Here is a 22090-nt window from a genome sequence, read left to right as displayed (position 1 = left end):
GATAGAAGCATGCCTATCAGATACGAAAACAAGGTCTTCTTCATCTGGAATAAATTTCGATAGATTCTTCAAAAACCACACCCACCCAGCATCATTCTCCACTTCCACTACGCCAAAGGCTAGTGGATAAATCTGCAAATTTCCATCCTGGCCACTAGCTGCTACCAAACAGCCTTTGTACTTACCCTTCATCGCTGTACCATTTATCACTATAACTTTCCTAAGAAACTTGTACCCATCAATACATGCCCCAAATGCGAAGAACAGATATTTGAACAATGTGTTACCCTTCTTGTCGACCGTCGTATGCAAATCTGTTATTGTCCCAGGGTTTGTTGATTTAACTAGGTGTAGATACGTTGACAGAAATTCGAAGCTTCCTTCTTCAGTTCCTCGTGTAGCATTAACAGCCAATTCCTTAGCGTTCCAGGCTTTCATGTACGATATCGTTACGTTCAACTCCGACAATACCATTTCTGGTAACTCGCATGCCCTTGGTCCTTTTTTCCCATTTGCAAATTTCCCTCGCAAAAGTCCACCCAATATCTTCGCTGCTGCTTTAGAACCATATCTAGACCTAGCCGTAACGTCGCAGTTGTGTTCCATTGTAATGGTTCTCACTTCCAAATTCAAGGTGTTTGGAAGAGTGACAGCATAAACCCTCCAACCACAATTCTTGTCCACGCAGGATGCAATTACTCTCGTTTTGTCGGAAGCAACTATACGGAAGCAGAAAATCCTCTTCATAGCATAAAGTGATAGCGCATTGTGCATCTCGGCCTTATCGGAAAATATTCTACCTACATAGATTGCATCACCCACTCTTTTCAAATCCATGTTTCTTTCATGGCTTGGCAAGCCTCTCATATTATCATGGCATGGTGGAGCGTCATTCAACAATACAGGGTCAGTTTCATCTATCACAAGTCCTCCAACAAAATCAACAAAATCAGCATCCGAACATTGATAACCAGACGATGAACCCACTGCTACTATCGCATTGTTCATTGGGATGCCGCTAGAGTTCCCCTCTACAAGAACCACACCCTCATCTTCATCATCAGTTACACCCGTCCTCTCCATGTTAGGATCCCAGTCCGGAGGATACTCTTTGTTAATCCGTTCAGTCCACTCATCGTAATCATATTCTGGACTGCTATCCCCAACTATGAGATTGTCCACTGCTGCTTCTACAGTGGACAATGGACCTACAACATCACCACTTGAGTTGACTATGTCTACATTAATCATATTGTCCCCCGTCTTTCTCATATCAGAAACCGATACATCACAAAGCCGATCTTCCCCATTCACCACCACCTCAACATGGTGACCCACCATTACATTGTGATCAGGTTCTAATGCAGTAACCACATTAACCTCATATAGACCTGCTTCACAATTATTGTCCAATCCAATCCCATTGTCTGACGACGCAGCTGTAGTGGACATCACCTCATTATCCTGGTCCACCAACAGAGCTCTTGTAGACACCCCCTGAGTATCTTTCTCCACCAACGGGATACTAGTGGACAACCCCTGATTACACTTGTCCACCAACGGAACTATTCTGGACACCCCCTGTTTATCCTTATCAACTACACTAACCTCATATAGACCCGCTTCACAATTATTGTCCCATCCAATCCTATTGTCTGACGACGCAGCTGTAGTGGACATCACCTGATTATCCTGGCCCACCAATGGAGCTCTTGTGGACATCCCCTGAGTATCTTTCTCCACCAACGGGATACTAGTGGACAACCCCCGATTATACTTGTCCACCAACGGAACTATTGTGGACACCCCCTGTTTATCCTTATCCACCCTTTCAGTCATCCTTGCCTTATAACTTGCTTCTATCTCCTCCACAAACGCCACCAAAACTTCATCATCAAGCCCATCATCTCCTTCATCCGCAACCATACCAGCGCACACAAAATCGTCACTCTTTTCTCCATCAGCCGAACCTTTAAAACTCACATAGAGATATAGTCCTGGGTAATCCGCCATCAACCCCTTGAACTGATTCCAATCAATTTCTGATTTTAACGCAACAGGGGGCCATTTTCCTTGACTCATAATACCCGCTTCTCCTTTAAAGCAAAAGCTCAAGATTAATTTTGTCTCCCATAAGCGCACCCTGAACGCTTTTGCAACCTTCTCTTCCAACTTTACCAATGTCGTCCCTTGATTATACCCTACATACCTTGCCAATTCTCCCACGCGAGGAACAAACTTCCAATTCCCGCTTGTTGCACAAGTCCAGTCCCCAACTAAAACACAAACACTTTCTTCCATCACCTACAAATGCCATCTAAAACATGTTACGACATTTCAAAAATTGTTCTTTTTATACTATCATAAGATGGACATTTAATGCAGAGCACAACGAACATACCAACTGGCTATCAAAACACTTGAAATACAAATATTTGTCACAATAAATGTTCACATACCTTCGTACCAGTGTCTTCGTCCACCACAAAAACACTCTCAATCCTTCTCCTTCTATTAAACGCAAGCAACTTGTCCGTTAAAAACAAGAAATTTTAATTTTTTATTCTTAATACTCTAATGCTTCCTTTTACCCAGCATTCAACTTCTTTGTCCGCTATTAATGCCAATTTCAGTTACCCATGTCATTAATGCCAATTCGTAGGTTGTACTGACTCGCCGAACACCTATTTTGTTTCGCAGGAAGCAAACAACTGAGGGTAAAAACGTCATTTTCTGTAGCTCAATTTGGTAGATTTCAAAAGGTTCATCAAATGTGGTATAATTGAAAAGGTTTATATGCAATGTGGTAGATTTTTTAAAATTCCCTAATTCATATGGTCTAAAATCTCCTTGTCGTTAAATATATTCTTTAGTTTATAACTTCTGTCACTAGCTAGTTGACAATTTTTGTCATCCATAATTCATATCAATCAATCATTTTCAAAATTTCATTATTTGCATTCTTTAATTTAGTTTAGGATAAGAAATCATGAACCACAAAATAAATTTAGTTTCTTAATCAATGTTTTCAGTTTGGTTTATTTTGTTTTGGTTGCAACCTACAAAATTAGTTTTTATTAATTTAAAGCAAGAATATTAATTTTTCCACCTACAAAGTTTGATTGCAACATACAAAACTAGTAATTAAAATTGTATTCCATCAAAGACGGTATTATTTTAACCGAACTTCCCTCTCAAGTGATGCATGTTGGAATAGTTAGTATTGACTTTGCAACTTAATTTCCAAATTAATGAATTAAATTGAAACACCAGTACACAAACCAAACACTAAAACACAAAAGAGCATTGTATAATCACTCATCTTTAAACCTAGATTTTTGCAGTAATCTCCTCCTGATTTTATTAAACCAATGAACGAAAAACATATATGGATTAGGTATAGTTGTCCAAATTAAAAAGCTTATCTCTGTTTGTTATTTGACGTACTTTGCATACAACGTCGGTTCGTTATTTGACATCATACTCTTTCCAACTCATTCTTATGAGTTATGACTCTTATGAGTAAGCATATAATGAAAATTATTTTTTTTGGTAGGCAGCATATAATGAAAATTATCAATCAAGCTTTTTATGTATAAAAGCATAATTAAATGATGTTTATTAAACTTTTAAAAAGATAGCTTTGCATCGCTGTCACATTGAGTGAGCGGTTAGGTGACTGGATATGGAATTTATTATAATGAGATAAGATATAATTAAGATAAAAATATAATCAACTAACAATAGTATTTTGATTTTATGAAATTTTATTACATAGTGTAATGATAAAAATATAGTACTATATTTTCTCAGTAAAAGACATCTATAAAATTTGTAAACTAAAGACCTTTTCAAATTGTTACTTTAACACGTATATCCAAAAATAAGCACAATCATATTCAAAACTTTAAACACATGAAATTTTTTTGACATCGTGAATGATAAAAACAATACTAGCAATCAAAACATGAAAACATAGATAATTGGTACACTTTTATCGAAAAAAAGGCACACCATTAATCGATGTAATGATTTCGAAACCCAATTTTAAAAAAAATAGAGAAAGCACCTGATGAAGAAACAAAAGAAATATGTAAATGGGATTGAAGATTGATATGAGATGTCTAATTGCAATAATGGAGCAAGAACTTTCTCAACATAATAAATCAACTTTTCAAGAAAAAGAGAATCACAACTTTTGTAGCATTGGAGATAGTAATCAAACTCTTAACAACCAATCAATGTGATGACTATATAATAATAGTAGTAGTATCTATTTTTTTGGGAAAAGAAACACCAAAAAAAAAGAATAAAATTTGACGATATTTACTACTAATATATTTTGGAGAAAAATAAAAGAGAGTAAAATATACCAAAGAAGGACAGAAAGATATTTTTTAAAAATACCAAAAAAAAGAAAAAAAGAAAATATCAAATCAAAGAAGAAAATTCCAAGGAAAGACCAAAGGATGGTTCCTTGAACCCAACGCTTCTTAGGCTCGGGACTTTAGGTTCGGAATTAGCTTCGGAATACTTTTTAGTCGACATTGGGAGAGGCGATAAGAAGGCGAGGCTCTTTCTCTTTACTTCTTCGTTTCTTCAAACTCTTTCGCTGCAAGTAAAAGAAGAAACCAAATCTCTCTCTCTCTCTCTCTCTCTCTCTCTCTCTCTCTCTCTCTCTCTCTACTCTTTGGCTTTCTTAAACCCCTTTCTCTCTCTCTAAAAACCCACCTTTTTTGAGTAAAAAACTTTAGGTGCTGACTCGAAAAAAGGTCTGGTCTTTAACTGCATTCTGAAATGGCGATTGAAGATTACGAGAACCCAAATCGAGAAATCAAACCTAAGAACAAAAGATTCATGGTATTTCTAATCATTACCCCTCTCTAGATTATCACATTGTTCATATTCTTCCTCTGTTTACATTGTCTTCTCTTTGTGTTCATACGAAATGTGTACTCTTTGTGTTCATACGAATCTTCTGCTCCTTTAATTTTCAATTCTAAGATTTGGGTTTTGGTTAAATTGGAGTTTCTTTCACTGGAAACAGGAAAAGTTGTGTTCTTTTTTTTTCCTTTAATTTTTGTTTTCAGATGTTTCAAATGCTCTGTTTTTGGTGTAAAGAACAATGCTTTCGATTTTCTTGGAAGAAGCAAAACAAAACAATGTTCTTTGGAAATTTCATATATTTTTTGTCATTATTGATTCATTACTTTACTTTATTATCTTCTGTGTCACGAAGAACCAAAGCTTGAAGTGCTTGAATTGAATAATGTAGTTTGGTAGATTAGGGTTTCAAATTGGGGGAAATGGAGCAGAAGACGAATCTTTAGGATTAGTAAAAAGGATCTTCTTCGAACTAGATTCACGGCGTGTTTTTCGATTCCGTACTTCTCGCCGTTCAAATTGCTTTTGTTTTTTTATGTTTTTAGAATATATTCTCCGAGACGAATTTGGGGATTCCTTATTATCTTTGGTTGCAAGATTATAAAAAATGTTATTGATAATTTGGTTTATAAAACCAAGAGTCTTCTCAAGTCTGTGTAAAGGAGGAGACTTTTGTTTTGATATGTTGAAGTCAATGGTGTTTCTGGTATTAGATTATATATTGAAGTTATATTGTTTTGAGTTCTTTGGGATAATAATGAGTTATGTTGTTACTGGTGTTTTGCAGGGAGCTGGTGGACATGAGGAAGAAGAGAATAAGTGGCCTCACTGGCTGAAACCTTTACTAAACGTACATTTTTTTGTTCAATGCCAGTTTCATGGACACTCACCTAAAAGCGAATGCAATATGTATTGCTTAGACTGTACCAATGACTCGCTTTGTTCTCTCTGTCTTCCTCACCACAAGAACCATCGTACCATTCAGGTGTGTTTTGCAATTTCTTTATCCAAAGTTCTCTTATTGTTTTCTTTTTCTCGGCTTTGAATGTTAAGAAGTTGTTGGTTTGCTGCAGATAAGGATATCATCTTATCATAATGTGATAAGGATCAATGAGATACAGAAGCACTTAGACATATCAGGCATTCAGTCATATGTGATCAATGGCGCAAAGGTTGTCTTCTTGAAAGAGAGGCCTCAGCCTAGGCATGGTAAAGGGACTACTAATACCTGCAAGGTCTGTGATCGTGGCCTTGCTGATAATTTCTTCCGCTTCTGCTCTATTGGCTGCAAGGTACCATATACCTACTTACACTCCAATTACCATTCACTATTGCTTGTTTTCTGACATGGAAGAAGAACTCTGAGTATCTTCTATTACAGAACTTTCCTTTGTTTTGTGGTTACTTACTTTCTAGTTACAGAAGAAAATTTTGAAACTTTAGAGTTTTGGTCTTCTTCTTTCCTGAGCAAAAGAGACTTTCTTCTGATATACTTCTTCTCTGTGTTTGTGGCAATTGAACTAAAAGGTCGCAGGAACATCTGGAAGCTTTGAGAAGAGACTGAAGCATACACCGAATGAATCAGATAATTCTCTCAACAGTTCTGGATTAGAGAATAACGATTCAGGAGTAGAGAATGACAATTCAAATCTGCATCAGAGTGTCAGCCCACCAAGACCTCAATTTCCTCCTGGTTCTCTCCGAAAGCGACGAAGAAAGGGAATTCCTCACCGAGCTGCAGTGAGTTGAGATTGGATCAAGAAGAAGCTCTTGTTACGTTTTTCAGGGTTCTTTAATATATGTATGTAGACATCCTCCAAAAAAGGTTGTATAGCGACAGGGTTTGAACTTTCTCTTAAGTGTCTATTCACCAAAGAAAGGCCTTAAGATAGTAGTATGAATTAGTCTTATAAACTAAGTAAGTGTATATATCTTCTTGATACCTTCTTGTGTAAAGTGGTAGCGTGGTGCAATGAAACTAGACAGTGAGTGTTTTTAATTTGGTTTTGAACTTTTGATAGACTACATAACAATAACGATAATTACGTATATGGAATGCGGATTAGACATTCAAAGTTTCACAAACCCCAAACCAAAGAGATTATACAAAATATTCTTCAAGTTACAGCAAATGTTCTGGTAGTAGTTGCACATAAAACACTCTACAGGGGCCAAAACGTAGAGAAACTAAAAATACAGGAATCCAATAAATTTAAAAATTCCTCCCAGTTTTGCCACTTAACTTCTCATCTCGATCATGTATAACCTTGCTTGTACTTCCTGAAAATATCCTCAGTTTCGGCATTTCGGAAGGCGCAGCACCCGATTATGTAAACGATGATCAATCCGATAAGCGCCAAAAGGAGAAAGATATCAGCTTTTAACCAATCTACCTTGATATTTGCGAGCAAACCGGCTTTACAAGAATCACAACTGTAACACAATGTGTTTTGATCATTGCTCCATTGTAGACAATCCATATCAGCAGACATATCTATGGGACTTATCCAATAAGTTGGGTTTACGAATGTGAAACCACATTTTGTTGGTGGCTTGCAGCAACCAGACTGAAAATAAAAGAAACGGGGTTAGAATTTAAATAAGATATAAATATTGGGGCCAAAAGAGTTGTACCGCGTGTGTGATTAAGTGCACCTAGTGGAAGAATCTAGAAAAGTTGGGGAGTTTTATAATTTTTTTATTAAAAGGTTAAAACTTTTCCAGTTTTTGTTCCCACAAGCCTATATATATATAAGCTAAGAATCATTTATAATTTATAATTTCATTAATCTCCATCCACCTGTTATTTCCTGGCCATTCGATTTCTATCCTGTACTTTTTATTTAATTCAATTTACACCCCTAGATTTGAAATTTTGTAAACAAAAGAAATCTTCATATGAATTTAAGAAATTAAATTAAAGGATATACTTTTCACTTTTTCAGTCTTATTTTAGACAAACCTAACAAGCAAAGCACCAATTATATCTTCCATTACCACCCCTGTTCTTTCTTGGCCATTCAACTTTAATCCCCATACTTTTTTCTAATCAATTTACACCCTACTTTTCCTTGGCCATTTGAGTTTCAATGTTTCATATCAAAAACCATAAAGAGAACAAAATCTTGAAAAAAGAGGAGTAAGAAACTTACTTGAATGGGACTAAGAGGAGCATTGAAGAAATCTAGAGCCATAGTGAATCTCTGGTTTAGTTCAGGGCAGATAGTAGTAGTACTCAAACAAGTACGGATCCTTTCCCATTTATAAGATCTCTGAACTCTTCTACGTAACCAACCAGAGAAATCTTGAAGACTATACTCAAGATAAGCTCTACTTGGCTCTGGATGACCCGCGCCTCTAATGGTTACCATGTAAATAAACCCGACAAGAACACCTAAAAGTACAATGAGAACAAGCATGGCGATTAAGTAAACAACAAGAAGCCACGTGATTCTCCAAAACCCTCCGATGAAACCAGCGAGACCCACTAGGAGGATTAAGATCCCGAGGATTATAACTGGCCATTGAAGGAGCTTGACGCAGGAGTTAACTGTTCCCATGGCTAGCCAGATTCCGGCGCCGATGACCGGAATGGAGAGGAGGACGGAGATGAAGTTTATGCAACCGATTACATTGTTGCTCAAAGGCATCTTTTTGTGGGGGGAGAGGAAACTATTAACTCTGTTTTTTGTGTTCTTGAAATGGATTTTAGGGTAATAACTTTGAGAGAGGGAGAGAGAAAGAGATAGATAGTGTTCAAATTAACAATAATAAGAGAACATGTGTGAAAAGTGAATAATGTTATATAAATATTTTTTGATTTGAGGGGATTTAGGCAGGGTAATGGTAATAATAACTTAGAGAGAGAGAAAGACTTACATGTGGGGTGAAAATGAAACATGCTATATAATAAATTAACTAAGTATTTGAAAAGGGAAAAAAAGTGGATTTATCATTTCTTAAATTAGGTATATTGACTATATCTTTCTTAAAAGAGAAAAAGAAATCCAAACTATAGATTACATTTTTGAAAATATCAAAATTACATATTGCATTTTTGAAAATATATTAAAAAATTAGTGTATAGTTTTCAAATTTTGATTAGCAAAGGTGAATACAAGATAATGTTGATTTTAATGAGTTTTTTTTTTTTTTGCTAAGATTTTAATGAACGAACTAATCATAAGAAAAATTTCAGAAGATAAGTAGATGACACACAAATTGACAAATACTTAAGTGTATTTATTAAACTTTCATTATTATTGTATTTAAGATGAGTAAAAGATCATTATTTAATAAATTGAACAAAATTCTTTTTTTTTTGGTTAAATAATTTCAATAAGCTTATTCTAAATTTGAAAACTAATCCGTATTTTTTTAAAAATCTTGTTTAAGTTTTCGCTTACATTTATGTTTTTAGAAATTTCTGAACAACTTATACTGATAATTTAAAAATTCACGTTAAAAAATATTAAAATTAACTAAAAAAAACCTAGTCAGAATTGCGTCGTTGTGCTGATTGCTGAACATCCTTCATCAATTCTCTCTAGCTATTTTTTATTTTAGATGTACCATTCTTCTCTACAATAAAAATAATAACTTTATTTTAACCATATAATCATCAAACCATAAAAATCATTAACTTTACATATTACCTATAGGATCATTGTTTCAGATGTTTGACATGAGGAACCATTTCATCGCGAGGTATTTCCCTATTTGTTTCAAAAAAAAATCAACACCACTGTTGATCTCTTCTGCTGTATTGATCTTCTCATTTTCTTTTTATAAAAGTAGGCTTATATGATGGAATGAATTTGAAAGTTGATATTTTTTGCTGAAATAAAACAAACAAGTAGACGTATTGAATTTAATCCTACCGCCGAAAAAAACTAGTTAAACACAAAAATATTTCCAAACTTCTAATCTATTAAAGACAAGAAAAGTTAAATTTGTAAATTTTTTATAGATTATCTTCAAATTAATAGACAATCTAACCACATTAATGAGATGACTAAGATTTTCACTACTAACTTTTATTTATAAAAATTATATATTTGTATGGTTCAAATTAATTTATTATTGCAATTTTATTGTATTTTCAAGAACAGGAAATAATATGTATAACCTTTTAAAAAAAACTTAACATACAAGTATATAATCTCAGTATAACAAAAGCTATATACTAGATAGAAGTCAACTGCTAGTAACCAACCACAAGAAAATCTTCACAAAACCTAAAAGTTATTGTGTTATTCATTCAGTTTTAATTTCAATTGTTATGAGCATATTTTTCTACTCTTATATTTCATAAAAGGGTGGTGGATGCTCTTATGAGTTGAACAAATTTTTCATGAGAAAATAAAAATAAAAGGTACCTTGGGTTCAAGAGGAGATGGGAACTTTATTTGCGAATGCATCTCTTGTGAGGAAAAGCCAATGCAAATATCTCGTTCCATCGGAAAGGATCATATTTCTTAATCCTCATTATTAGATGACAATCTTAGTGCGATGTCTAATCCAGCATTAGGCTTCATTAAAAAGTGTTTTGCTAATGATCATTTAACCTATTGTTTCAACTTTCAACAAACAGTTATACAAATTTTATCTCATTTTCAAATTAAAGAAACTATAAAGGTACATATTGATAAAATCTAAACAAAAAACTATATCCATCTCTTAATCTCGTTTTATATAGACATTGATTGTATATATGCATACTGTCCAAAAACAAAATAAATTTGTTTCCATTTAATAATAAACAACACAATACCTTCGTCGTACGAACTAGATAGTATATGAGGAAAATGTGAACAGGTTGACCAAATTCAATATCCAAAAGTGACATGACAAAAGAAAAGAATTATTGTGAATAGTTCAAATAATATTTGGAGATAAGAAAGAGAATCTTTATTACGTGAAGAAAAGTCAAGATTTCCACTTCTTTATACGAGTACAAGAATACAACAAGATCATTGGGTTTCGAGTGGAGTAGAAAATGATAAGCAATGAACAGAACAACTTAAATAATGAAAAAGTTCATCGTGTACGTGTATGAATGAGACTGAATGAGTGCAGGATACACAAAACAAAGCCCATATCATAAACTATTAACATGGGCCACTGGTCCATAAAATAGAGTTGTCGATGTAGATGGTAATGGAACATAAGCAACCGAACACAAAAATCTCACTCGCAATGATGGTGGGGTGTCCCAAATCTTGTGTAAACAGTAGATTTTAAATTAATTATCACATCATGATTTTGATTTACATACGATAACACCACGTACGTAAAATACTTATTTAGAATCAGTCGTTTGCATGTTAGAACTTAGAACTTAGAATCTTAAATTGGATAACTATCTCCAAAAAATATCATCTCTTTAGCCCTTGGAATTTCATATAAACGAAATACTTCAGAAGATAGCCTATCTGAAAAATGTGATGATCGATAAATAAATTAAATTCAAAGCAATCCAAAAGGACCAAAACCCTATACAAAGTGTGACAAGTGTACTAATTTATAACTTACTATCAGAAATGCATGAAAAGAAGAGTCAAACAACGAACATATTAAGGGCCACTATAATCCACATAATTCACATTTAGCCTTTACAAGAGTCAGAAAAGAACCTAGGAAATTAAAAAGAAAGAAGTGAGTTTTCTTTATTCTGAACACAAAAAGATGTAAAAAATAAAACTAAATGTTAAAAAAAGGAACAAAAAAAAAAGATTTCTCAGAGAGAATGAGTGGCATTTGTGTGATTCAAAGAGAAATCAAAGGGTAGTTCTGACATTGATGAGCAACAAATAGGCTCCTCTTCAATGATACTTAGCATGTGGTGAACTGCTCCTGCAATGTCATCTACTGAACTTAGCTGGCAACTCTCTTCCACCTTTTACAATCCAATTAAAACAAATGATTACAATATTAACCTAAAATAACATTATGTGAATTTGTAAAAAAAAAGGGTTTAAATTGTTATTAACTCACGTGGCAATAATTGAACCTGTTTTCAAGAAATAGGTGAAAAATAAGAAAAATAACTCCACCAAGTATGGTAATAAATGTTGGACCAAATCTAGTTAAGAGTTCATAGACATTCCTTTTATATGCTCTGTCCCTTGGACCGCACATAATCTACCCGTCTTGCTTTAAATACCTAACATACATTCTCAAAAACACCCCTCAAATTCGGTTTAGTCCGGTTTAATTTGGTTTTGTGTATACTAAGATGATAAGAACTTATATAACCCTAGTACTGATAGAGTAAGTAGCAGAAATGTGAAATGCTAAACTTGCATTTGAAGTTTTGAACTAATCCAGTTTAGTACGGTTAATTATAAGTTGATTTATTACCTTAGCGCTGATGGAGTAAATAGCGTAAGTGTCCATTGTTGTGACGCTAAGGTGAAGAACCGAGAGTGAAAGCGATTGTAGAGCAGCCACCAGCCTCGAAAGCTGCGGTGGCCTAGCAGTGGCCATCGTGCTCCACCGGAAACCTCTCCTCCTCGACAAGATTCTGATGTTAGCATGAGTTTCGATTAGAGTCACCTCGAGATCTTCCAAAGCGGTTTTCACCGAGCTTGTTGAGCCGTTCCTACTCTCTTGGCTCGGATCGTAAGAGTGAAGAAAGAACTGTGATATCGACAGCGGAGACTGTTGATGAGGATTCTCCGGTTCGCCGTTTGAGTCTTGACTTGTTGAAGTAGTAACCGACTGGTTTAGTTTAGCATTATGAAGCTTTTGAGCTTCAAGAGATAGTAATTTGTGTTCGAGTTCTTTGATGAAATCTATGGCTCCACCTACTATTGAAGCTTGATCACCCTTTCAAGAAAATAAACCCACCAAAAGTATAAGTGAACCCAAACAAAAATAAATTAAAAGAACTTTTGAAAGATTTAAACCTTTATAGTGAATCTTTTCATAAAAGAAAAGAGAAAATTTTAATACTTTTCTGAATTCTCAAAAAAAATTGAAACCCTAGTTTAAAATTCGTAAACTTCTTAATAAGAATTATGAAATTATCCATAAGAACTGAACCTTGTGAGCAAAAGGTTGAGGCATGAGAGATCGTAAGACAGAGAGATGTTGATTCATTTGTCTTCTCCTATTTCTCTCGACGGCAATGTGAGTCATTCGTTGGTTCTCAGCTTCTTCTTCGTTTTTGCAAACCCTAGGTTTCCTCCTCCTCCGCTTCTTCCCTCGATTCGTGGCCGGTGGTGGTCGCGGTGGTGGAGGTTCTTGATGAGATATCTCATCCATAATTGTGTTCTTGGATATGATGACATCATTTCCCGGCAGTGGCTCGAGGTCAACGAGAGACTTGAATGGAGTTGGTGAAAGAGTTTCGGAGAGCAAAAAGTTTAAGAGACCATTTGATGATAAAGCTTCTAGAGTCATTGCTCTTGACGTCGTTTATTCCCTTATTGAATTACCAAGTATCATTGATTTATATAGCAACACTCCAAATCTCTAATTTCTAATATTTGAAAAACATATATATTAATTTTTTTTAAAAACTTGCGGGCGAAAACGACATTTTCGGAAAATAAAAGGCAATGATTAAATGAGAAAAAAAAAATGACAAATGTTGAAGCTATGGTGCTCTGAGTGTGTACATGTGAGACATTATTTGATTGTGATCGGTACTATCATGGAAGGGTTAATTATCAACTTTGCTGAATCACATACTTTTTCATTATTTTGTAGTAGTTTGACCATTGATAAAAACATGCATAATCACATATATCATTTTTATGTTTCCACATATTATCAGTTCGTAAATTTTAGTTAACTTATTACAAACCTAAATTATAATAGGAAGAGCATATGAATATATGATTTCTCAATTTACAAGAAAAAGATAACTTACTAAAATCTGAGACATCTATCCATTATATATTATAATTTAAACACTCATTTTTAATAAGAATTCGGAAACGAAATTCATAAAGTAGATAATGCTTGACTCTAAATTCAACTGATGTATGCTACTATTGACCTCCGGTCATAAAAGATGTATAAGAGTCCGCAGAATAAAAATGTCACAAGCTGTGTAAATTGTAATCATCTTCCAAAATGAATATGTTATATGTATGGATTCTTATTTTTCTTTTCCAATTCATAGTGTATATATAAAGATATATAAAATGCACATGTATACATTTTCATAGATCAGAAAAGGATTTGAGAAGGAAGGAAGAGCAATGGAGTGCTGGTGGCACGTGAGATGGGTCAGACAGAGTCTAAGGTCTTGTTATTTTCTCGAAACTCTGGACCATTCTCTCTTTTTCACTTAATTTACCCTTTTTACTACCCTAAAAAACCTCTACCTATTCTTACAGTTTTTCAAGTAGCAACCCCCTAAAGAATCTTATACATCATCATACATAATTCTTGTTAGTTGCAAAATTCAGAAATCTATATATACAGAAATGCTAACGCAATTGTTTGCATTTTCAAACTCTATATATGGGACTTCAAATCTTAGCAAATATGATTATTTTGAGAATTACTGTTTGTATATCAACTTTGATTTTTTTGAACACAAATTAGAATGCAAATATGTGTATTGTCTTCGATAAAAAAAAAAAAGAAGTAACACTCAAACTCAATCATAGAAATGGAGAGCAAATTCCAAATATTCGACTCAAGAAGGAAAAACAAATGGGACCAAAACCGGTTCGGTATTTAGCAATGTTGGACCGTGGGGACCGGACAATAACATACACAAAAAGAGACAAATGAGTGCTGGAAGAAAGCAAAATTTCACATTTCCTATTTATATATTCTTCTTGAATATATTTTTGTGTGCTTAAATTCTGTATAATATCTAAGATATATATTTTGTATATGTATGATATTGGGAAAAGTGATAAATTATTAATTGCAATTGTATGCTTATAATTAAAAAAGGACTGTCTCCATTTCATCAGTCAGTTTTGTTTGCACATTAGAAGGACCAGAGAAGAACCTATGAAGAAGGTAAAAAACACAACCCGTGATTACACACAAAAAAAATATCTCTATTCATTTTTATTTATTTGATTTAGTTTTAAACTATCTGTACTTTTCTGTGTTTTTTCTGATACAAATGGTCAGATCTCTCAAAAACAAAAACAAAAACAAAAAACGTTAACTTTCACGAATTAGACAATAGGTCCGGACACAAGATCTATCAAATAATTTTGGTAACAGAAACAAAACACCCCATGCAAAATTCTACAATTGATCAAACATACAAAACCAAGTACTTAACAACTAAATAATTAGACCACAACTATTAAAATTTGTTTATTCGTTTTACACTCAACAATGGCCGTTGCTCTAGTATCCATTAAATAACGAGAATATTAACTTTCACGAATTTGACAATAGCAAACGAAAAACCAACAATATTGTTTTATAGCATACGAAAATATAACAAGAGTGTGTTTCTTTTAAGAATCAGATTAGTGGCTTTGATTCTTTGGTTAGTAGTACATAGTGTGTGTGTGCTTTTATTTCATTTTTATTAAACTTATTAATCTTATTTAATAAAAATGAAATAAATATACTTATTTTGGTTAGAATTGTATAACTAAAATTAGAATTGTATATTGAAATGTATTTTTTTTTTTGAAATGCATATTTGCATATAATTAACTAAATAATAAATTTTAATGGAGTTTGATTGATTTGGTTCGGTTGCAAAAGCTTACTATAAGTATATACACACTTAACAATTAACAATCAGTCTCTCTATTTCTTTGGTTAACCAAACGATTCAAACCTACAATCTGGAAATTTATTTGACAAGAAACAAAGACCGTTTGCTTACCAAGTTCCAAAGTCTCTATCTATTCTCAAGAATTTATCTTGAAGATTCCTGTGAATGTTTTACCAAACCTATAAAACGTGTCTACTCTAATCTGATTCGTTGCATCAACAAACAAACACGTGTTCATGTCTCTTAACATTTCTGATAAATGCATCATCTCTAACATGCAATAGATCTTTGTACTTATGTATATAGAGATTAAGAGTAAACAAAGTGTATCAAATTTACGAAGTCCGAGAAAGAGAGAGACAATAACAACAAAGAGGACGAAGAGCAGAAACTGTTGTTTTGTCAGATATGTCCACGTCGAGAGAGTAGACTCAGTCTTATCTTTAGTCCTCTGCCAAAAGAAAATTTCTTACTGTTTTCTGTTAAAAACAAAAAGAAACCCAAATAGTAAAAAGTCGTCTAGAGAAGGTTCAAAGTTCAAAGATTAGCTTTTTAATTGTGATCAGAAGCAGCACATGAGTAACATGGCTTCATTTTGGGACCAGTTGTTCCAAAAGTGGCGTCTTTGGTCATATTTCCTGAAGTTGCTTTGATCTCTTTAGAGACTCCGAACCAAAACTAATCAAATAACTAAATTAAACACCAAGATTATACACTGCCTTACAAGTTATCAAACTTAGCTATAGTTAGGAGCTCTTAAACATATAACTAAATCTCTAGTACTCTCACTGGTGTTGTTAAACAAGGTTTGGTTAATATTCTCTAATTTCATGAGGGTTTATTGACCGATAACACTATTTTACCTAAAGTCCAATAACATTTAGGGTCATGGATGAATCAATAATTTTCTTCTATATAAGATACACTTTCTAATGTCTTTTAAGGATACATTAATGCATTGGATTCAATAGCTGCTTTGATTTTAAAATGTGTCTTCCTTGCAGCCTGGTAAGATACCGTCGTCCTTAAACCGGACAACACAGCTCGTCTAGCCGACGACGGAATCTTCATCCCTTTATTGTAACAAGACAAGAGCAGCTTCGAAGCACATACAAGCTGCCCATCTTTACATAGATTATGCACAACAGAAGTGTAAGTAAACTCATCTCTAACTTCCATCGACGCAAACAACCTCATGGCACGATCTACATGACCCGCTTTGCACAACCCATCAATCATACAGTTACAAGTAACAACACTAGGCAGCGTCCCCATCTCTCCCATACATGCCATATGCTTCTCAGCTCCTCCTGTATGACCTATGTTTAACAAACCATTGACTATAATCGTATGCGTGTGGTCATCAAGTTTCAATCCTTTAACCTCAATCTCCTCCAACAGATCCTCCACAGCATCTAAATTCCCATCTTTAAAATACAGATTCAACAACGTGTTGTACGAAACAATGTCTTGACTCCGTGTACCGCTTCTCACAAGCTCTTCCATACACTCGTAAGCCTCCTCTGCTCTTCCTGTTTTGATCAAAGCACTAACAACAGCACAGTTCGCATACCCGTCAAAGGTATACCCTTCTTTCTTCATTTTCATAAACAGTTGAAGCCCTTTCTCAATCCTCCTAGTCTTAAAATACATTTTAAGCATTGTTGTGTACGTAACCGCATTAGGAGTGTAACCTGATTTCTTAAGCTCTCTCAACATCCAATTTAAAGAACCAACCCTTCTAGCTTTACAAAGACCGTTAATGAGAATGTTATAAGTCATAAGCTCTGGTTTAACTCGAGTCCTCAGATGCTTAAAGAGCTCAATCGCGTTACCCGTGTGACCACTTTTGCAAAGCGCATCAAGAAGGATGTTATAAGTATCAACACCAGGAACCAACCCAGCTAACTCTATATCCTCGTTAAGAATACGAAACGCTTCACCGTGTTTCCCTAATTTGAAGTAACAAGACATCAAAGTGTTATAACTCCACATATCAGGAGACAAACCTGAGTGAAGCATTTCGTCGAACAGTTGGAGTACACGATTTAGCATCAACTGTTTAGCAGCTCCGGAGATCAATGAATTGTAAGTAGCAACGTCAGGTTCGATCCCAGCTTCTCTCATACGACGAGTTACAGCGTAAGCTTCATCGATTCCGACGAAACGTGAGTACCCTTTGATCAAAGTGTTGTAAGTGATAACGTTGGGGAGAACACCCAATCTGATCCCGTCTACGAGTAAAGATTCAGCTTTCTCCAAGTTTCGGAATTTGCAGAGAGAGTCGAGGCATATGTTCATTAGCTTCGTTGAGATTCTTGGGAATTTCATCAATCCACGAACCATTTGTTCGAGAGATGAGCAACTATAAATCGAATCCACTACATTGTAAAGAAACTTGAATTTGGAAACAGAGCTTGACGAACAAGAAAAAAAAGAACAAAATGAATCTTTGGTCTTTTCAATAAACGACGTCGTATAATACTTAAGTAGAATACGTCGTCGTTTGTCAACCAATCACACTCGTAACTAGACGGCGTCGTATTTTACTAACAAAAAAACATTTGTTGTGAATTTCAACGGAAACATTAGTCGGTTTTTATACATCTGAAAAAATTGGTATTGTATTGTACTATTCAAATAAACTATCTTAACTTTTATTAATGGTGTCAAAATTAGTATTGACTAATTTAACCATTCATTAACTGTAAAAAATAAAAGACGTAGACGCTGACGGTGCATGATTAGATCGCTGATAAGACATATTATAATTATGAAAATTACCTTTGACAAAATTAATATTATATTCTTAACCAAATAATATTATTTGGGTAAATCTTTTTAAAATAATATCTATTAAATCATGAAATCAATAATTTTATAAATATATTGCATAACTAAGTTCAATGAATATTTATAATTACATCTCTTATAAATTATTACATCATTGACTTTTTTAAGCAAAATTTATTATTTGGATAAAGCAAAATAATATTATTTGGATAAAACAATTACAAAAAAAACTTTTCTTAACACATGAAATCAATGATTTATCAACCTATTGCATAATTAATTTCAAAAACATTTCTTAATCAAAACACATAGCCAATGATTTTTTTTGTCAACAACTTTAATTGATCAGCTTAAATAAGCCAATGTGAAGAAACATTGTTTATATACTGCTTTTGTCAATAATTTCTGATAAGTTTGATACCATTTATCAACTAATTAAGAAATATTCTTTTGATTTTTCTTTAAAAAATCATTGATGTAATAACTAATAAGAGTCATAATTAAGAATATTTTTGAAATTAATTATGAAATATATTTTAAAAATCATTGATTAATTTTTTAAAATATTTTGTGAAATTTTTATGCAAATAACATTATTTATTTAATAATATTAATTTTGTTAATAGTAATTTTTGTACTTATAATTTTTACGTCGTGCCTCGACAATATTATTTGGGTTGAAATATACCATTTTCCCAATGATTTGGAGGAAGAATACATATTTCATCCGCCACAACCATACAAAAATTCCAAATTCAGGAGATTGGAGCTAGATAATGGTTTGTCTGTTTTACTTGTTGTTTCTTCTAATTTTGATCAGCATGCTGCTGCAATTTCGATTAGATGTGGTAGTTTTGCTGATCCTTGAGATATGCAAGGCTTAGCCCATCTTATGGAGCATGTCCTGTTTTTAGGATAAAAAATTATCCTATAAAGAATGAGGTTGGTACACTATTTTAAAATAAATATTTGTTGTTACAAATAACTATAACTCATAATTACATTGGTGGATTTTTAATTTTTATTTTTAGTTCAATGATTATGTTCATAGACATAATGGTGGGGTATATTCAGAAAAATACGAATTGATCATGAACACTCTGATCTTGCTTTCAAGATGTTTGCTGATATGTTCCATAATCATGTCTTCGACTTGAAAGTGATTGAAAAGGAGCTAATAACTATCAATTCAAGTATTTTAACTCTTCCAATAAATTCATTTTTTTTGACATCATTTCATTTTTTTTTAATTTGTTTTAATATTTATATCATTTGTTTTCAGAATCTAAATTACACAAATACATATTTGGGTCGCTATGATCAACCTTTTTGCCATACAAATTCAGAAGTCCACACCTTTTCATAGATCTACCTAGGAGAATAAGGATTCCCTTACCCATTCCGGACATGACCTTTAATCTAGTTTGGAGAAGCTATTCAATGATTATTACATAGTTTCAAACATGAAGCTTGTAATAATTTCTCTTGATGGTAATGTTTTCATATATCATATTTGTTTTCTCATTCACTTGTAAGTAAGTTTACAGACCGTAATCATTCACTTGTAATATTTCATATTTTGTGAAATTTTTATGCAAATATTATTATTTAGTTTAAAAATATAAATTTTGTTAAGAGTATTTTTGTAACTATAATTTTTACGTCATGCCTCGACAGCGTCAAATCATGCATCGTGAGCGTCCAGATCATACCTCGTTAGCATATTTATAGTTGACTAATGTTTAAATTAGTCAATGCGGATTTTGACACTACTAATAAGAGTTCGTGTAATTTATTTGAACTTTGTTAATGGTTCAAATTAAAAAATACACTGTTTTATTGTATAGGTATTTATTTTCTAAATTGTTTGGGTTGAAGTATAACAGTTTTCCCTGTTAAACAAGGTTTGGTTTATATTCTCTTATTTATGGGGTATATTGATCGATAACATACTATCAAATAAATACGTTATTAGTGATATATTCAGAATAACAGTTTCGCAATAACAATCCTAACCTCGATCGGCTGCAAAAACATAGAGGACAAAGCACCGTTTTTGTCGAGCCATTAGACACAATGATAACATATGAAGCTTAACAAAGGTATCAAACAAATTTTTCTTTCTTTTTTTGGTTTCGGTTCGGTTCTTCGGATCCAAATTTGTGCCCAATATAAGTGTCTTTAATTAGATGTTATCATTATTACTAAACAACATACAATAAATTTAGGTTAAAGTTGACAAAATTTGTTTGACATGAACTATTCAACTTTTCTAAAATCATTTGAGTATCTCTTAAAACCTATATTTTGACCCCCAAAAAAACCTATCTAATTAAGAAATACAAAAAACAACAACAAAATGGACTAGTTAATTTTTCAAAAAAAAAAAAACAACAAAAACTGTAAATCTTCTTTAACTTCCTGATTCCGGTACAAGTGATTGACCAGAAACTTCACCAAACCGGCCTCCTTTGTTTCTCATAAGCTCACCAAATGAAATACAACTCTCTGTTTGATTATTGTTATATCTTCTCGTAACCTTAATCTTTACATGATCCGGTAACCTCAAAGTATACCTATCTTCTTCCTCCGGTTTATTCCTAACAATTGAATGACCCGTCGTTTTCGATCTCGAGAACTTATCCGGTAACGTCTCGATCTTTCCTTCGTTGTTACTACTACTGCTTTGTCTCGACAACAAACCCTCGTTTGGAGGAGATGGCGTTTGATCGCGGTTTTCATGTCCGTTCTCTTGTATGACTTCGATGATCAACTCTTTGATGTTTTCGGGTGCGTTCGGATCTAAATTCCGGCGACAGACAGGACATGTTTTGTTAGATTCAAGCCATCGATCAATGCATTCTTGATGAAAAACATGGTAACAAGTTGACAAGAGTCGAAGAAGGATGTGTTCTTCTTCGAATTCAAGAAGACAAATCGCGCATTCGAGACCGCATTTGTCTTCCCTAAGATCTTTGACGGATGAGAATGGAAACGTAGGGAAGGATTGGATGACGTGTGGCTCTAGACCAGGGTTAGCCGGTGGTGGACCAGGATTATTGTCTTGTTGAGTTTGATTTTCGGACAATCCGTTGCGGTAATGGTGATTCCATGCTTCGGTGAGAGTGTGGAAGAAACATTTGCAAAAATAGAGAGCGAAGAAACCTATAAAAAAGACGACGAGGAGGATCACGGTTAGGATTATGACTAGAGGCGGTTTGTTGTAATGTGGTGGTGGATATTGAGAAGTAGTGTTTCCATTGATCGGTTTTGCAATCGGCATTGAAGAAAAGTGTGTCGGAGATGGTTTATCTCCGACAAAATGTTTTATTTGGTTTTGTGATATATATTTTCCGTTTAATTTAATAAGTTTTCTTAAGTGTGTTAAAATTTTGTGTATGGTGACAAAGTGAGAGAGTGTATGTGCTTAGGATTTGTTTACTTAATTTAGAAATGAGTTTTGTAAGTCGTGTGTTTGATGATTGATTTAAGTTGCATTGAACGAGTCTTTAGTGACATTGTTTTGACGATTAAACCGCATAAGCTACTTATTAGTCTAAATACTGAGAATGGTATGTACGTTGTAACAAGGGTCGATTAAATTTCAAGTTATAATTTTTAATAGCATTCTGAAAAGAAAAAAAAAAAAGCTTTTAAATGGTAACGACTACTTAAATACAATTTTAACTTACACTAAAC

At 33.6% G+C, this 22090-nt stretch overlaps 5 protein-coding genes across 5 annotated transcripts; 1 reads left to right on the top strand and 4 right to left on the bottom strand.

Moving 5' to 3' along the window:
- On the top strand, positions 4755 to 6880 carry LOC104771930 (the record flags this gene model as incomplete). The annotated part of the gene is given in 4 exon segments (XM_010496550.2): positions 4755 to 4860; positions 5672 to 5869; positions 5958 to 6176; positions 6412 to 6880. Coding segments are annotated over 4 exon segments (702 nt in total). The 3' UTR covers positions 6634 to 6880.
- LOC104771929 (protein TORNADO 2-like) lies at positions 6918 to 8689 on the bottom strand. The gene is made up of 2 exons (XM_010496549.2): positions 8037 to 8689; positions 6918 to 7451 (listed from the first exon to the last, which is right to left on the bottom strand). The coding sequence occupies exons 1-2, from the start codon at positions 8532 to 8534 to the stop codon at positions 7140 to 7142; spliced, it is 810 nt and encodes a 269-aa protein (XP_010494851.1). The 5' UTR covers positions 8535 to 8689; the 3' UTR covers positions 6918 to 7139.
- Positions 11399 to 13337, bottom strand: LOC104771928 (transcription factor bHLH71). Its single transcript, XM_010496548.2, has 3 exons — positions 12931 to 13337; positions 12247 to 12714; positions 11399 to 11782 (listed from the first exon to the last, which is right to left on the bottom strand). Exons 1-3 carry the CDS (start codon positions 13288 to 13290, stop codon positions 11624 to 11626), a joined length of 987 nt encoding a protein of 328 aa, XP_010494850.1. The 5' UTR covers positions 13291 to 13337; the 3' UTR covers positions 11399 to 11623.
- On the bottom strand, positions 16492 to 18037 carry LOC104772915 (pentatricopeptide repeat-containing protein At5g46680). The gene has a single exon (XM_010497468.2). The coding sequence runs from the start codon at positions 17942 to 17944 to the stop codon at positions 16538 to 16540; it is 1407 nt and encodes a 468-aa protein (XP_010495770.1). The 5' UTR covers positions 17945 to 18037; the 3' UTR covers positions 16492 to 16537.
- On the bottom strand, positions 20577 to 21731 carry LOC104771927 (RING-H2 finger protein ATL30-like). Its single transcript, XM_010496547.1, has one exon. The coding sequence runs from the start codon at positions 21672 to 21674 to the stop codon at positions 20805 to 20807; it is 870 nt and encodes a 289-aa protein (XP_010494849.1). The 5' UTR covers positions 21675 to 21731; the 3' UTR covers positions 20577 to 20804.

This window comes from Camelina sativa, chromosome 20 (genome assembly GCF_000633955.1).
Source record: "Camelina sativa cultivar DH55 chromosome 20, Cs, whole genome shotgun sequence".
Lineage (NCBI taxonomy): Eukaryota > Viridiplantae > Streptophyta > Magnoliopsida > Brassicales > Brassicaceae > Camelina > Camelina sativa.
Note: the sequence above shows the minus strand (reverse complement) of the source record. Positions and strands in the feature narration are given on the sequence as shown.